Below are 18028 nucleotides of genomic sequence, written 5' to 3' on the forward strand. Positions count from 1 at the left end.
GGGGCTCCGGTGTTGAGTGGAGGAGGTGCGTCCGCCAAACCGAACTGATTGGGGTGTTTTTGTGAGGAAGTGCAATTAATATCCAGTTGCAGAGCTGTAATTAAAGTTTGCTGAGCAGTTTCATCGGGGAGGTTGTGTTGAATGCTGAGTCCTTTTAATTTGAAAATGCTGCACATTAATATGTTGACAGTGCTTCACAAAAATAATCTGGATTCTCACTGTAATCTTTCTTTAAATTGTTTTTTATTTACACCAGCGCTTAGCTTGTAAATCAATACTTATTTTAATAATTGTTTGGCGGCTTCCGGAAGTCGTCATCGCCCCAGTCTGAACCACTTCCTACTTCCGCAAACACGGCTCTGTGCAGCTTCCCTGTTTATCGGGCTGATCAATGCGGCGGTTTTCTTCTGCCTTTCGTGTCTTTTGCTCTGTTTAATATTTCCAACTGTTCCGACATTTATGACTGATTGATTAGCACCATGACGGCCAACAGCCGCTGCTCCGCCGCGGAGCCTCCGGGCCTGGAGACCCAACGGCGGGAGATCGAGTCTCTGCTGCGGGAGTGTGAGCTCCGCGCTGGGGACACTTGGTAAGAGTCCGCCCGGCTAGCTGTTAGCATCACACGGCTAACGTTACCTAACGGCCACTAACGGGTTTACCGGCGGGGTCAAGCCGTCTGCCGGGACAGCTTTAACGGTTCGGTGTCGGACGTTAGCCGCTGTTGCTGTGTTAGCTCATGCTAACCAGGCAGACGCTGAGTTGAACGTTAGCCGACGCTGCTAACGGCTAACAGCTAGCCTGTCAACCAGCTGTAATGATGTGTTCAGGGTCGCCTCGTAAGCTTCCACTTTGTTTTTATGTTGTTTACCGAAGCTGTCCTTATTCTTCTCACATAATCACCGTTTACCATCTGAGGTGTGCACAGTAATGATTGCAGTGGAGTAGGACTGCAATTGATGAATATTTCCTATCGATCCGTTCATTATTTTGGTTATTGACAAATCTTTAGTCTATTCACTGTCAGACAATAGTGGGAAATTTGGTGGTTTGTACGACTGAGAGCCTAAAATCCAAAGAAATTAAACAATTTACCAACTTCTAAAAGTGTCGCTTCTTCAGTCAATAAATTGATTAATCAGTGGTTTCATTTCTACAAGGAAGAAGTCGGAGAAAAAACCCCAGCATGCCTCCAAAAGCCCGGCTGATACTGGATTTCGATGATGTCGATGTTTGAGCGCTAATAAGTTAATATCGGACGATATATCGGTCTGACTGTAATATCGTTCAACAACACACTTCTGTGTTCAAGACATTTGCACATTCATCAAAGAATAATCATTATACACTTGGAAACAAAAATGCTCCACTCATGACAAGTTGTTGCACTTGTTTCTTCAATAAAGCAGCGAGCGACAGACGTGGTTATTTTACGGCTCCGTAAATAAAGCCCTCTGATTTGAGTGCATCTGTCACGGAAAAGTCTCAAATGTCAAAACAATGATTATGTGAGAGACACAAGCTGAGGCTTCGTGAACTCTCCAATGACACTTGCTGTAAAAATGTAACGATGATGTAAAAAGAACCTCAAACACTAAAATCAACTCAAAGTTTGTGAAAGCAGAAGGAGATGATCTCATGAAGTGGATGAAGACTTAAAACCTGACAACACATCCACATACCTAAACGGCAAAATAGGTTGGTTGTCAATTTTCCCAAAACAACGTTAAAGCCCGTTGGAAAGCATCGGGTTAGTAGGCCTGGGTATCGTTCCAAATTTATCAACTTTTTGTCTTCGTGTAGAACCTCAGTTCTGGTTCCTTCAGCACAGATCTCCTTCCTCTTCTTCCTCCTCGCTCCTCTTCCAGTTAGGAAGTTAGGAATCCAAATGCACAGGTCTTAACAAATCCATGGTTCACGATACCTAACGCTTAATTTAAGTCATGTGCCATTAAATACACAGCTAACGTCGCAGGTTGGTAAGCCTAGGTTTAGGATAAGATCAGGGTTTAACTTAAAACTTTGTTTACTTGGGGTTAGGGGCTAACCCTTAGGCGGTTGATAAAACGCATTACGCTGTATTTAGGCATACTAAACATAGCAGCAACACGACCACATGTTCACGTTTGACTATCAAGTCGGCGTAAGTCAGCCGCAGTCATCTTGAATAATAAGCTGCTGCACAGTCAACCGTACAGCTCTCACCGACTCTCAGCTGAAGCAGCGTCCTGTTTGCAGTGTTTCCACTTTCTTCTGTCGCCGGCACAAAGCAGTGTTTTGCCTTCAATGGAGTTATTTTCTATTCACTGTCAACACTTCTATAAATCAAAGTAAGCAAGGTCAGTAAACTTAACTTTCCAGATGTACAGTGTGATGGCACAAGGCAGGAGGGCGTGGCTTGTTTTACAGTTTTGCTGTTAGACAAATTTCCTGATCTGCATATGCACTTACAGGAAACCAGACACAGAGAGAAACCAGGATAGAAAGATAGGAAGATGGTTAGTTGCACAAAAAGCTGTTAGGTTTTAATTTTTAATAAGATAGTGGGAAGCAAAGAGGTTGTCTGTCGAAGTTGTGATAAAAGAAAAATGAGACCCAGAACTGACTGACTGGGGACGATGCCTTCAAGGAACCAAGTGTAGATATTTGACTGTCATGGAAGGAAAAGCAAAACCGTTAGTAGCCTATAATAATAGTAATTCCAGTTGCACATTTTGTGTGGGTTGTTTTCAGTCATTAGATTATTGTATTTATAAAAATGCTCTACATGGTGGTCAGTCTCTCATTTGTTTATGCAAATTACTAACATGTCAGTAATAAAAACCGTGCATATAAAGTTTATTTTCTGCTCGCTCAACAGTTCTTTGATAAAATGGCTTGAAAAACCCTGCATCATTATAAAATTGATCTGCAGCTATTTTGGTAATTAATTTATCGTTTGTCATTTTAAAAGCAAAAATATTTATTGTCTCCTTTTCCCACTTCTTGAATGTTAGGATTAGCATCTTTTCTGTATTTTATTTTATGGTAAACACAAGGAAAATGTTATTTTCTGACACTTTTCACCTACTTGTGTGTTCATTATAGATAAATGTCCATGTTTACCTCTCTTTGTTCAGCTTCGTTGTCCTTGTTTTCAGCCGGATGTCTTTTATCTTCCTGGGAAAAAAAGTGTTCTTGGATCATTATGAGCAAAAAAAAACAAAAAACAGTGTCAAATTCATCGTGTACTGACTCTGCTTCTGATTTTATTAACTAGCGATTAATCAATCAAGAAAATAATAAACAGAATAAAAGACAGTTATTAGCTGCAGCCCTGAGTGAACTGAGAAATTGTAAATGCCTCAAATTGTCTTACAAATTACATTCATGACAAAGTTTCATTGATTCACAAAAACCCTTATGAGGGTTGATAAACTGACATTTCATGGTCCCATTGTGTTTCATAAATAAAACCCCTCTGATAAAAGCTGCTGAGTTTTCAGATTTATGAGCTGCTGTGGTCGAAGCTTCCCGTCTGTCTTGTGTTGTGGTTTGAGCTGAGTTTAGTTTTAGTTCCACATCTGTCGCCGGCTCTCTCCAAGTCACTGCAGGTATTTTCAGCCCTGAGTGTCTGATGATTTTTTTTTTTCGTTTTGTGGTTTTGTTTTATAAAATGTGAAAGTAAATGGTTAGAAAATTGTCCAAAGATGTTTCATTTAAAAATCATATAGATATAGGAAAGCATCGAGTCCTCACATTTGAGAAGCTGGAAACAGAGAAGGTTTGAGTTGTTTGCTTGATGAATGTGGGGAAAAAAAGGTTATCACGATAAATAATTCATATCATTTGATATCGATAATTAAAACGCTAAATGTCAAATCATTATTTCTTTCAAGTTTAAATGCTAATTTTTGCTCCTGAGTGAAAGTTGAAGAAACCTGATGGTTAATTGTGGTTTTAAACTATTCTTCATTGTCAGAACAAACCGTTGATGCCAAACAGTGGATCCCTTCACAAATCTAAGCCAGAACATTAAAAACTATTATGATAAAATCTGTTTATAATAAATAGAGTAAACTCATTTTTCTGTCCCTTTTCCTCAATAAATTTAGTGTTGATTTTCAATTATCATTATTGTTTAATTGCCCAGCCCTAACTTTACTATAAATTGACAATGACATTTTATTAGTTTTTGACTATTATGTGAATTGCCAACTCTTTTGACAAACGCTTAATTAATCAGTTTGACTCCAAATTCTCTGATTCCAACGTCTTTAAATGTGAATATTTCCTCGTTTCTTTCTCCTCTGGGACAGTAAACTAATATCTTTTACCTTTTGTGGACAAAACAGAACTTTTGAGGACGTCTTCTCGGGCTTTGAGAAACACTGATCAACATTTTCACCATTTTATGGCTCAAACAACTAATTGATAAATCGTGAAAATGATGAAACGACGATGAAAAGATCGTTAGTTAAACCTTAGATATTTTTCAGATATTCGTCAAGATATTCCAAGGGTGTGCCCCCAGGGGTCAGTGCTGGGACCACTCCTGTTTATATTATATATCAACACTCAAATGTCTCCATGCAAATTTCCATTTCTATGCCGATGATACTGTGATTTACTGCTCTGCATCGACACTAAACCAGGCTCTTTGTCAGCTACAACTTGTTTTTGAAACGTACCTTGTTTGATGTACGAAATATCATAGAAATATGATGAGAAGAAAATGAACAAAATACACTGGAGGGGGGGCTTTTTTTGAATGACGACAAAACAAAACTTATGTTGTTTTCCAGTGCAAAGTCAGTGAACCTTCCATCTATCACTACTTCTCAGGGCTCCGAGACTGAGTCTGTATCTCAATACAAGTATCTTGGTATCCTGATTGATGATTCTCTCTCTTTTAAACCTCACATTCAGCAATTGGCAAAAAAAAAAAAAGCTGGGTTTTCATTTTAGGAACAAGTCGTGTTTTTTCTTTGAGGCCAAAAGGAGACTTGTTGGATACTGTTTACCATCGAGGTCTGAGGTTCATCACAAACTTTAGAGCCCTCACTCATTACTGCTCCTTGTATGCTCGGGTTGGTCGGTCTGCATTGTTAATCACTGGCAAATTCTTATTTACAAGAATATTCTTGGTTCTGCTTCCCACATATCTACAAATCTACATCCAAAAGAAAGGCACAGGCAGATATTGTCGTAGTTCTGAGGACTTCTTACTGTTATCTGTCACTCATGTCCGGACTGAATTGGGGAAAAAGGGCGTTTCAGTTCCCTGCGCTCGGAATCGGCTGCAAAATGTCCTGAATCTTCAGCAGCCGGTTTCACTGGTTGCTTTCAAAGTACTTTTAAATGACACGAAGGCTGGAACTTCTAGCTGTAGATGTAATGATTGACTACACGGGTGACTTATTCCCATTGTAAATTGTTATATGTTTTAATGTCTGCAACCTTGTTAGTTGTGCTGCTGCCTGTCTTGGCCAGGACGCCATTGGAAAAGAGATTTTTAATCTTAATGAGTTTTTATTTTGGTTAAATAAAGAGCTGGGGTAAAGGGGAAATAACCTGTGAAAAAAAAGTCCAAGATTAAAATGTTAAACTTTGTGAGCCTGAAGAAGCAATGGGCGAAACGCATTGCTCCCAATTATTGCAGTAAAGTCATATCATTGTGTGGTAGCTTGGTTTTGAGTTTTCATGCACCTGACTGTGCACGGAGAATTTCTTGTTTTATTAAGATGTTAAATTCACAGGAAACGAATCGCATAGAAAAGATCATAAAGTTAACAGTGTGAGTTATGAGTGTGCTAACTGTGTGTGTGTGTTGCAGGTACGTGGTGGAGCGCCGTTGGTATGAACAGTGGAAGGAGTTTGTGGAGAACGGAGACCAGAACTCGTCGTCCTTCCCCGGTCAGATTGACAACACTGAGCTGTTCGAGGGTCAGTGAATGCCTCATGGCGCCGCCTCTGATATCTGCTGCTCAAAGAAAGACTACTCCTTCTTTTTCTTCTTCTGTCACTCTTCTTTTCCTTCTTCTCGTTCTTCCTCTTCTTTTCCTTTCTCCTCCTCTTCTCTTCCTCCGGGTCCCTCATGACCTTCTGCTCAAAGAAAGACTTCTTCTCTTTTTTCTTCTTTTCCTTCCTTCTCCTCCTCTTCCGGATCCCTGATATCCTTCCTGCAGGGCTCCAGACTAACTTTTTTGACCTCCGTCATGAAAAACAATTTGAACTGTCCTGAAAAACAATTTGAACTGTCCTGAAGTTAATGTAAACCGTCCTAAAATCAAAATGTTGTTTCTTTACTTTATTATCCTCTATAGTTGTTAGTGACATAATAAATTATTATAAATTGATAAAATAAATAATAATTATTTTGCTTAATTCAAACAAAAAGATTAATAAAAAAAACTGAAAAGTTATCTGTTGGGACACCTTTTTACCTCGATGATAAATTATTTCATTTCTATTCAGTTAAAACTCCTGGACTTTGTTTCAGCAGCTTTTCTGCTCATGTACAAAACTGCACATTCAGAATCTCACATATGTGTTCTCTGACATGTCCAGAAGAAAATCGTAATATTATGAGACTAACATCATTATTTAATGAGAATTCATGATATTTTTAAGAAGTCTACCTGACGGATACTCTGCTGTGCTCCCCTTCAGACTGTGCTGGTAGAAACTGAAACCAACAATGTTAACTTCTGCAGCTCACCGTCCCAGACAGAGCCAGATCGTGCTTCAGGTTTTAGATGTTTATAATGCAAAACTCAACCAGCGAGTCTGCTGGTAGCGTCTCTGCGTGCGCGGGTTTCTTTCCGATCACGCCGTCTGCCGAGTTTTCATCAGCGAGTTTCATTGTAGTAAATAAACACAAAGGCCCACACAATCCCTTTTGTCCTAGAGGCGTCCTACAGAATATTTCTGTATTTTCTATTGTCCCCAGGACGACAGGACGCCGTGAGTCTCGAGCCCCGCCTACTGCTCAAAGAAAGTCGTTCTTTTTCTTCCTCTATCCTTCTTTCTGTCTCCTTCTTCTTCTTCTCTGTTTCTCAGCTCTTTCCCATTACAGTCATGATTCTAGTTAATAATTAATAATTCTGATCTTCGACAGCAGCGTCAAACAACTAAAACAAACCTTTTTAGATGATAAAATCCTGATGTTTGCTTTAAAGAAAGCGATCGTCAGGTTTAACCTTCCTCTGACTGAGAAAAGCATCCTATTCTTGTCGGGGACGTTTTGTCAAAACTGGTTCTGATTGGACATCACAGCCAATCAGACAAATAATAATTTAATAATTTATAAAAGCTGTTAGTGTTTCAGTGGAGAGATTTAGTGACTTCTAATTTCTGTTTCAAACCTTTAGCAGATCTGGAAACATCTTTTAGAGACTGACTTGACAAAGAATTCGATTTCTGCAGCTTCGGGTTTAAAAGGTCATTCTGTCTTTTGCTAAACGTCCGTTAACGAGCGACGCCGCTCCTGGTTTCAGATCTGGACTCGTACCACCTGAAGGAGCGTCTGGTGGAGAACGAGGACTTCATGTTGGTGCCGGCTGAGGCCTGGCACAAGCTGCTGGCCTGGTACGGCATGGTGGAGGGCCAGCCGCCGCTAGAGCGCAAGGTAACATCGCACGCCGGATACACGCCAGACATGCCAGCCAATCACCTGCTGGTGTTGTGGTTTTGTCCAAAACAGTGGTGGTTTATCTGTGTGTGTGTGTCAGGTGGTGGACCTGCCCAGCACGCTGAAGGTGGAGGTTTACCCCGTTGAGATCTTCCTCTGTCTTCATTGCAACATGGAGAACGTCATCACCGCACAGTTTAGCCGCACCGACAGCATACGTGAGTTCTCTGTGTGTGTCTGAAAAGGGTGAATAAATTTCCTGATAGATATCATCATGAAACTTTTCTAGTTGATTACTCAGTTGAGACATTTTTTTTTGTATTACAGGTTTTCTGAAATGTTTAAATATGCAAATGAGGTGGTATCTAATGAAATATGAGCTAATGTGCATCTATTTCAAGAACAAAAATCTGAACACTGAATTAAGTCAGATTCAAAATGAATGCTTTATTTTGTTGACACATTATACCCAAATGTTTTTACAGAGGGAATTTTGGATATCTTTTTTTTTTTTTATTTCATAAATCAGAAAATACAAGAAGTCAACAAGCATAAAAAAACATAAATTTCGAGCTGTTTTTGGAAATAAAATGTTCTATAATTCAGGCTGTGAATGATGTATGAACAAAACCCCCTCTGTAAAAACCTTCAGAATAGAGTCAGGAATAAAACTGGAAAGTTTGGTGTCTGTAAGTTTTCAGGCTCAGAGGATGAGGGGAAAAAAACAGACAGGGTGCCGGCTCAACATCTGTCAGCGCCGATGGATCATCTATTGGCCCAACCCTAATAGAGAGCCTAAGCCCCTCCCCTTCCTGTGGACCACCATGGGACCTAATTTCAGTAAAATACGTACGGTAGACGACGACGAGAGACAACTAATGTTTTGATCCTGTTTGAATTGTGTTATGAATTACAAGGCAAGGCAAGTTTATTTGTACAGCACATTTCAACAACAAGCTAATTCAAAGTGCTTTACATAAAACATAAAAGCAACAGGGAAATATAAAAAAGTTTAAAAGGAACATAGGGAAACAGTGCAGTGTACAATCAGGGTTAAAAGGGTTAAATGGAAAATAAAAACAGGCTGAGGGGTTGAGCAAATAATTGAGTTACAACGATTTTGAAAAGAGAATAAACAGAAGTACATTTAATCTACTCTCTCTAGCTAGTCTGTACTCAGGTCCACAGCAATCTTTGGGTCCACTGAAACTCCAAAAACCCTCGGACACTACAGAGAAACCAGGACACGTCTGTCTGCAGGCCGCTTTGATCCAGTTATACTCTGGACCCACCTGCACGTTTACAGGTGGACAGAGGTTCCTGCAAATCACTCAGGCGTGAGATTTAAGACCACTTCCTTCACTCTGTTCAATCTCACTCTCATTATCTCTTCACTCAGTTACCTACTCGTTTCTCACCGTGTAAATATTTAATTAAAAGCAATGGAAAAAAGCTAAAAACAAAGACAAAGAAAACAGGACAGTAAAAGTTACAGTGCAGTGTAAGTTATCAATAAAAAGAAAAATCTTAAATATTTAATTTAAAATCTATGGTAAAAAGAAAAATCTTGAGTCTTAATTTAAAAGAACTGACAGTTTCAGCAGACCTGCAGTTGTGCTTTATAAACTAACAGCAGGATTTTGAAATCACTTCTTTGACATACAGGAAGCCAGTGTAAAGACCTCAGAACTGGAGTGATGTGATCCACCTTTTTGGTCTTAGTGAGGACTCGAGCAGCAGCGTTCTGAATCAGCTGCAGCTGTCTGATGGATTTCTTAGGGAGCCTGTAAGGACACTGTTACAGTAGTCGAGTCGACTGAAGATAAATGCATGAATAAGCTTTGCCAGGTCCTGCTGAGACATAAGTCCTTTAATCCTTGATATATTCTTCAGGTGATAGTAGGCTGACTTTGTAATTGTCTTAATGTCGCTCCTCAAATTCAGGTCTGAGTCCATGACCACACCAAGATTTCTGGCTTGGTTTGTGGTTCTTAACATTACTGATTGAAGCTGAGCACTGACTTTCAATCGTTCCTCCCTGGCTCCAAAAGGGAACAAGAATTGCAAGACATTAAAGTCGCTGTGAACATCTGTAATGACAAAGACCACAAACCCAAAAGCTGCGCCATCATTTTTTTCCTTAATGACTGAAGCGAACATCTAGAGAAAGGACCAGGAGTCGTTGGGTTAAACACCGTAGGTGAGATACGTCTCTGCGTGGAACGTAGCTAAGCTGTCTAGCTAGTAGCAAGCCAAGATCGTTAGCTTAGCATTACAGCGTTAACATGTTGGTGACGTATATTGTGTGAGACGAGAGATGTCGTTCATTGGGCGGTTTCACCTAAAACTAAATGTAACTTCTTAACTGTTTTACAACAAACTGCGACTTTCCTGGCTTATAAAATGATCTGACAAACATCGTGCGTGTAATTCAGGGCACAGTTCAAACGGGGGGAAAGAAAGTTGTCTCTCGCCGTTGACCTATTGTACATATTTTTCCGAAATAAGGTTCCATGGGCCGGGAGCAGAAGGGGGCGGGTCCTAGACTCTGTGTTATCCTTTTGTTCCCGCTGTTTACTGTCAAGTATTGTACATTTTCTTTCAGTGGCGACATTTACCTTTTACATTTATTCATTTCGCCGACACTTTTATCCAAAGTGACGCACGCCTCTGGAGCAACTTGGGGGTAAAGTGTCTTGCTCAGGGACACATTGGGGAATTGAACCCGGGTTTCTCCACTGAGCCATTACCACCTCCATCGTTAGTGTATCGCTTTGGTAAATCAAAACAAAAAGGAGAATTAAAAAGAAAAAAGACCGGAGCGCCTGCAGACCTGAGTCTCCTTTATACGTCATGTTGTGTGTGTTTGTGTGTGCAGAGTCGATCCAGAGGGCGATGTGCGACGCCTTCTCGGTGCCTCCGGGCTCAGAGTGTCGTCTGTGGATGAAGAGTTCGGACAGCAGCTGCGAGCGTCTCAGGAACATCCACGTGAGCGTGTTGGACGCCTGTTTGAGCTCAGGGATGGTGAGGACAAACGCTCATCACCACTGACACACCGGGCTCTGTAGATTCAGTTAGGGGCGTCAGCGCACCTGAAATTGTTTAGTAGCATAACTGATGCCCGTAAAATTCTAGATACCAATTCAAAACCACATACGCTCCTTTAAGAAAAAGATTTGAACATTACAGAGAACAACTAACAGCTGTGAAAGCTGTGAGAGGATGTCTAGGACAGATGGTTTGATGTCAACATATTCATAAATGAGCAAGCTGTTGAAATTATAACATTGCACTGTGCATAATTAATTATTAAATTAATTAATTCGTAACTCAACAATCCCACAGGTGTGACATGTTTATATTGGCAGTTGTCAGAGGTTTTAACATTGAAAAATTGTATTGCACTTTTCAGACGGTCCCTAACTCCAGCTACAGTAACAGTTCTTAGCGCTGCAAACTGCATCGTCATCTTTGGTGATTTTCAGGTGATCGAACTGTGAAACGCCTTAATTAGCTCTCCTTTCCCATTACAGTCACGATTCTAGTTAATAATTAATAATTCTCATCTTCGACAACAACAAAACAACAACAAAAACAAACCTTTTTAGATGATAAAATCCTGATCGTCAGGTTTAACCTTCCTCTGACTGAGAAAAGCATCCTATTCTTGTCGGTGACGTTTTGTCAAAACTGGTTCTGATTGGACGTCACAGCCAATCAGACAAATAATAATTTATAAAAGCTGTGAGAGCTTTAGTGACCTCTAATTTCTGTTTCAAACCTTTAGCAGATCTGGAAACATCTTTTAGAGACCGACTTGACAAAGAACCTCTAACAAACGTCTTAATTAGCTCTCCGACTGGGAGAAATCGAGGCTTTGATGCAGAGCTGTTGAAGGTGCTTGGAACTAACTTCACCCCGGTTCCCATCCTCTTTTCTATTCGACTTGTCGAGGCGGAGCTGTCGCTGTAGCTGCACTTGTCGCTGTCTTCCACGTGTTGGATCTCTTTCAGTACCTAGCGAAACGAGTACCGACATGTTGTCAGGATTATGGGATCGACTTGGTACCGAAGTATCTGTTCTCGTGACATCCCTGGGTTCAGTCAGCTAGTTCACGTCTCTTTACAGCCGCTAACGTCCTCACAGAACAACCTGAGAGATAAGCTGGTGTGTGTGTGTGTGTGTGTGTGTGTGTGTGTGTCTCAGACGGTGATTATGGAGACGAGGAATGCCGACGGCACCTGGCCGAGCTCCAGACCTCAGATCATGTAAGAACACACCTCCGCCTCTCTCGCTTTGGTCGTCTTGTATCTGTCTCTGTTCTGTCTGTTTGTTCTGCGGTTCTCCTTTTGTCCTTTCTTTTCCTTTCTCGCTCTGTCACCTCTTTCTCTTTGTCCCTCTCTTGTGAAACGTCTCACTCACTTCTTTACTGTCTTCACTTTGCTTTCAGTTTTGTTTTCTCTGAAATCCCCCCCCCCCTCCTCTCTCTCTCTCTCTCTCTCTCTCTCTCTCTCTCTCTCTCTCTCTCTCTCTGCCTTCTTGTCTTTTCTTTCTGTTTCCTGCTTGCTCAGTTTTTTTCCTTCTTCGCCTCCTTTGTGATCTGATCCTCTCCTGTTAGAAGTCCTGCCCTCATCACTTGTGGTGACGTCAGTCTGCTCCACAGCGTTGTTTAATGTTTAACTGGAAATGATCTTGAACATCTAAGTTCAGACTGCAGGCCAAAGGGATGAGTATCGTTCACTTTTATTGATATTGATACCCTTATTGAGACTGCTTAACGATCCGAGTCTTTATCGATACGTTACTATTAGTTGGTGACGGTTATTTGTTAAGACCAGACCCAACGGGCACGAGGTAGGTCTGCACGGAATGAGGAAAACAACATGGTTATATGACTTGTGATAAATAAACGGATATTGAAGTGTGCATATTAGCTGCCTGGTTGTTTTTAAATTAATTAAAGGATTAGAATTTAATATTTTAAAAACAACTGCTGCTTCTAGAGCAGCAACATTAATGCTTCACTGACATCACAGCTCAGTCTGTCTCAGTCCTTCCTCCTCCTCCTCCTCCTCTCTGCTGTTAATCACTGGCTGCAGCTAACGTTACCTGGTAGGAGGAGGTGCGGCTGGTTTTAAGACTACAGACCAGTCTGAGCTCCAGACAGACGGCTTTCTATTTAGCTTGTTTGTAACATTTGGCTAATTGCCAAGCTAACGTGAGCTGCTTGTTCATAACATGACTGAGCAGCTTAAATGAACCTTTCTACATGTTTATCTACACACAGGTGTATTGATAAAGTGTTGTCTTTTTACTCACAAAGGTTTTATTACAGGACCGAGCGTAGCCGTCTGCAACTCAAGTAGTTTGGAGCTATATTACATAAGAACTATTAATTTCATACATTTCATTAAATAAGTAAATAAAACAGTAAAAGTTGTGTTTGTGTGTTAATAAAAAATATATAAAACAAAAATTTAAAGTAAATAAATGAAACAGTGTGTGTGTGAATAAAAAAAAAGAAAGTAAAATGAATAAATGAAACAGTAACGTATTAATAGACAAAAAGTAAAAAATGAAGTTTTCTTATCCATCGCGTTTTAAGTTAAATCAGATTTGACGCTCGAGACATAACAGCAGTTTTTTTTATTTTATTTTAACTTTATTTATTATAAATTACAAAAATAGTCGGATACATACAGAAACACCGAACAAAGTCCGAGAGCCAAGACATTTCCCATATCACAGATATATATGCATATGAAAAATCTGCACAATCAAAACATTTGTAAAAAAAAAAAATTGCACTTATCCTTATCAGATAGCTAACACAACGGGGAAAAACAAACTAAATAAATAAATATATACTATTAAAAAATATAAATAAAAAGAATACATACAAAGAAATAACCTGCCACGGGATACAAAAAGGGTAAATTCATTATACAATACATAAAGGATAAAATAACCACCATAATTTCAGGAATCTTATCAAATATACTTTTATAACAGTCTATAAATCTGTGGCTTTTGTTATTGTCTATCAGAGAAAGGGATTTGAGGCCTTAAAGACGTCACTCTAGATCGGCCGTGTTTTAGTCAATTCTGCGCTAGACGGAGCCGCAGTGAACGAAAAAGCTCCACAACAGCCTTTATTAAAAATGTGACCCTCTTTTTCCTCGTCCTCGCTTTCATTTGCTCACAAATTCCCTTTCTCCCACCGAATCAACTTACAATAAAACCGTAGACCCTAACCTTCATGGCCTCCATGTTGACCTCTGTACGACAGCGTGCGACAGCTGCCTCTGACTTGCTATTGTTTTGGGCACATGGGTCACTTTCAGGTCGTGACCAGGTCCGATAGGGGCCACGTTTAAAAAGCAATGTGAACAGTCAATCAAATAAAGTTAGAAGAAAGGTGAAAATATGTCTCCATTACAGGTTTTTTTAACCAGAACTAATCTTTAGTAATAAACTGTACGTCACTTCTGTCACATGCTGTGTTATACTGTGCATAACTCCACTATCCTATTTTTATATTCTTCTAAATATATTCTTATTATTTCTTTTTTGCCTTGTGAGCAACTGTAACGAAACAAATTTCCCCCGAGAATCTCTGTGTCTCCTGAGGCAGGGCGCGGCGCCTCTGCTATAAAAACACTGTAGGAATCCCTGAAGATCAGCCTCAGAAACCAGGTGCGCGTCAGGCTACAGTGCCCAGCTCAACTTTCTTTGTTAAATGTGAAATTAAAAAGACGATCTTGCAGCCTTCACTAGTAATAAAAGACTCTCAAATGAACTTGGTAACATGTCCGAACGCCATGTGGTCATTGAAGACTGCAGGTTACAACCAGAATAAAGACCTGAACACACACAGCCTGCTGTCAGAGGGCTGAATAGTTAGTTTTTGTTTTGTTCCTAATCACTAACTACAAAATCTTTTTTCTTGCTGCATCGCTGCTCCTCTTCTTCCTCCTCCTCTTTTCCGTGTGAACAAACTGTAAACCTGAACTGTCTGATGTCCGTCTGATCTGAACCTGCTGCTGATGCGGGCTCTGCTCTTTCAGGAGGAACTCTGTGGAGGAGCAGGACTCGTACCGAGGGCAGCCGGGAGTCTGCGGCCTCACCAACCTGGGCAACACCTGCTTCATGAACTCTGCTCTACAGGTCTGACCCCCCCTCCCCTCTCATTACCCTGAAGCTCAGACACTCACTGGAGTGTAAACACTGCACTACTGTGTAATCAGTGATGTAGACAGAAACGTGGCAGGTCCAAACTTCACACAGCTCTGACATTCGTGCATCTTTTAAAGTTCTCTAACGGGATTTTAACAGGCTTCGAGGTTACAAGGCGTCATGAAACCTGCTCGGTGTATAATTAGCACCTGGCTGGTGTCAGTGTTGCTCCTCAGATTTCGACACAGGCTGCAGGAAACTCGGCCGCCCGCGTTTCTTCCAAACCCGTATGGTAGGAGCGTTGATCAGGTATCAGGTCCACTCACAGAAGGGTGCCGTTCAATTAAACAAAAAGGTGTGCAGTGTGAGTGACACTAGCGTCTGCTCACGATATCCACGCCCACACAGGGCTCTGCAGTGCGACAGATTCACCCGCTCACTGCTCATAAATCTCATAAATTAGGCCCGTGTGCGAGTAAAGACTTTAAGCTTCGCTCGGACAGACAGAGATGCGTCGTCGGCAGCTGAAGCGGTGAGACAAGAAAATAGTTTATAGAGTATAACTCTATCAGTTTATCAGGTGCCTTTTGTTGAAACACGTTCCACTTTTTTAAAGCCAGTGTGCTCGTCAGTGTCTCTTTTCGTCAACCGACCAATCCCAGCCTGGATGGGTCGGGGTATAAAAAAGTTTGACGTACTCTGGCAAATCTTTAAATGTTAAACTCTGTGATTATTGACATGTTAGATTAGAGACCAATAGAGAGCGTTCTTCTTTCACAAGGATTTTATGAATGAAAACAACCCACAGAAATGAAACAGCTGTAACTGGAATTAATATTCAACTAGAGTAATAAAAATGTGTGTATCTGTCCCACATGCGACAAGCCGCATTGCACCAATCACAGCAGAGTTGAATGTTTAAAAAAAAGCTGCTGTGACAAAATCAGAATTTTTGGAGTGGTGACCAAAAAAAAAAGGTATTTCTTCTTATATTCGTTTAACTTTGTCTGTTTGTGTTGAGAAATACACGTTTCTAAAGCCAGTATTTTATGCATTTTTCTTGATAATCAAGCAAAGAGACTCACGGTACCATTTGTTCCATTAAATCCCGGTCACAATTTTGTCCACAATAATCGCAATATGACCTTTTTCTCCAAAACGTGCAGCCCTAATCTTCACTCCCCAGCACCTATATTAACCTTAAACTCCTCCCGTCTCCTCGTCTTCCCTCTGCAGTGTCTGAGTAACACCCCCCCTCTGACCGAGTACTTCCTGCAGAGCTCCTACCTGGAGGAGCTGAACTTCACCAACCCTCTGGGTATGAAGGGGGAGATCGCCGAGGCCTACGCTGACGTCATCAAACAGATGTGGTCCGGGAGGCATTACTCTGTGGTGCCGCGAGTCTTCAAGGTACCGTCACGTTGAACCGATGAGTCACTGATTACGCACACATCTCAGTTTCACGTGTGGGGAAAAAAATAAATAAACAAACACAGAAGCGGATCCCAGCAGGAGGGCAGCGGCAACACAAAGACTGGCTGTGTGTTAATATTCTGGTTGATACGTTCAGCTCTAGTTTCACAGAAGACGGAGCAGATCAGAGATCAGCGAGGCAGCTGCCTGTGAGGGGAAACTCAGAACAGGAGTGAAACTAAACTCCAAACCACAGAGCTGAACACAGAAATGTTGCTGCTACTGACTGCTCCTCAGTGAAATGCAGCTTTAAATGCAACAAAAACCTGCTGACAGTTTTCTCCAGCTCAAAGACCCGAGTTTGGCATTTTGGTCGTCGGCGTCTTGTGTTTTTATGGAACCAGAAGTGACCATATTTGGATGAGAGGGTGGTAGCAACTTGTCAATCAGCTTGTAGCCCCGCCCTAAAGCCTCCCCTGCTTCCTGGTCTCTGTTCCTCTAAATGGGACCATAATTTACTAAATGAACATCATGCTGTGTTGAAGAAGACTTGAAACTAGCGACTGAGACCAGAAACTCATCAGGAAAGTGTTTACTGAGGGAATAAATCAGCTGAGAAGTAGAAACATTTTCTCACAGACTTCTATACAATCTGACTACTACAATCTCTCCCTGCTGGCCGTTAGAAAGAATGCAGGTTTAAGGCTCTGAAGGACCGTGGAGCATCCTGAAAAGATGCAAACGTCAGTGAGTAGATTTAACATGGAACACAAGAGCTGGTTCAACGTGCGTGACAGACCTCAACATCCACACTAATCAGGTTTAACCTGAAGAAACACATTGATAGTAGTGTTTTCAGATACCTGCCTGCACCGACAGTAAGAAAAACTAAATCATGTATCACAGCGTTCTTCTGACAGACGTTGGTTACTCTGCTGAGTCTCAGCTGGTTAAACCTCCGTCTTTAGCTGTACTGAAACAAGAGGAGACTTTTAATTTAGCTACCTGGTTCCCAGATGAGTAATCCTGTCCTGCTGCATTGAGACTACAGTCACTTTGTGTTCTCTGGCGTAATAAACAGCAGCTTTATTGTGTGATCAGCTACTGTTTTTTAAAGATATATTTTGGGGCAGGAAATAGGAAGAGAGATCCATTTTAAAGGCAGTTTTTTGGTGTGACTGCTGGGTTAGAGTGGACGTCCATCTGGAATCCGGATGTCACCGCTGCTGTCTTTTAATGACAGAAGCTTCAGTCTCAGTTACTATAAAACTGTGAGGATAACTGACAAAAGAAAAAGATGTGACGCTTTACCATGCCTGTGTTTAATTGCATTTCCTAATGTCTGTCTGTGTGTGCTCGCAGACGAAGGTGGGTCACTTTGCGTCTCAGTTTCTGGGTTACCAGCAACACGACAGTCAGGAGCTTCTGTCCTTCCTGCTGGACGGACTGCACGAAGACCTGAACCGCGTCAAAAACAAAGAGTACATCGAGCTGCGGGACGCAGACGGACGACCAGACCAGGTGAGCTGCTACTAAACATATGTTTGCTTCTTCTGCGGCTCCAAACAAATGTAGCAAACACCTTTTTCCTTCCGCTCCCACAGGAAGTGGCAGAGGAGGCGTGGCGTAACCACCGGCGGCGGAACGACTCTGTGATCGTCGACACGTTTCACGGCCTCTTCAAGTCCACGCTCGTCTGTCCGGAGTGCCGGAAGATCTCTGTGACGTTCGACCCCTTCTGCTACCTGAGCGTCCCACTTCCTGTCAGCAAGGAGCGAATCATGGAGGTCTTCTTCGTCTCTCTGGACCCCTACGCCAAACCCGCACAGG

General features: G+C 41.4%; 1 protein-coding gene across 1 annotated transcript in view; it reads left to right on the forward strand.

The window, feature by feature from the left end:
- Positions 1 to 479: 479 nt before the first annotated feature.
- usp11 (ubiquitin specific peptidase 11) overlaps positions 480 to 18028 on the forward strand; it is a 31350-nt gene continuing 13801 nt past the window's right edge. Inside the window, exons 1-10 of the mRNA XM_038721658.1 lie at positions 480 to 589; positions 5813 to 5922; positions 7476 to 7606; positions 7710 to 7827; positions 10488 to 10633; positions 11816 to 11877; positions 14677 to 14776; positions 16022 to 16195; positions 17561 to 17719; positions 17803 to 18027. Of these exons, the coding sequence (XP_038577586.1) occupies positions 480 to 589; positions 5813 to 5922; positions 7476 to 7606; positions 7710 to 7827; positions 10488 to 10633; positions 11816 to 11877; positions 14677 to 14776; positions 16022 to 16195; positions 17561 to 17719; positions 17803 to 18027 (1335 nt within the window). The remainder of the gene's footprint in view (positions 590 to 5812; positions 5923 to 7475; positions 7607 to 7709; positions 7828 to 10487; positions 10634 to 11815; positions 11878 to 14676; positions 14777 to 16021; positions 16196 to 17560; positions 17720 to 17802; position 18028) is intronic.

This window comes from Micropterus salmoides, unplaced genomic scaffold (assembly GCF_014851395.1).
Source record: "Micropterus salmoides isolate LMB-PRFRI ecotype aquatic unplaced genomic scaffold, ASM1485139v1 Ms_hic_scaffold_16, whole genome shotgun sequence".
Lineage (NCBI taxonomy): Eukaryota > Metazoa > Chordata > Actinopteri > Centrarchiformes > Centrarchidae > Micropterus > Micropterus salmoides.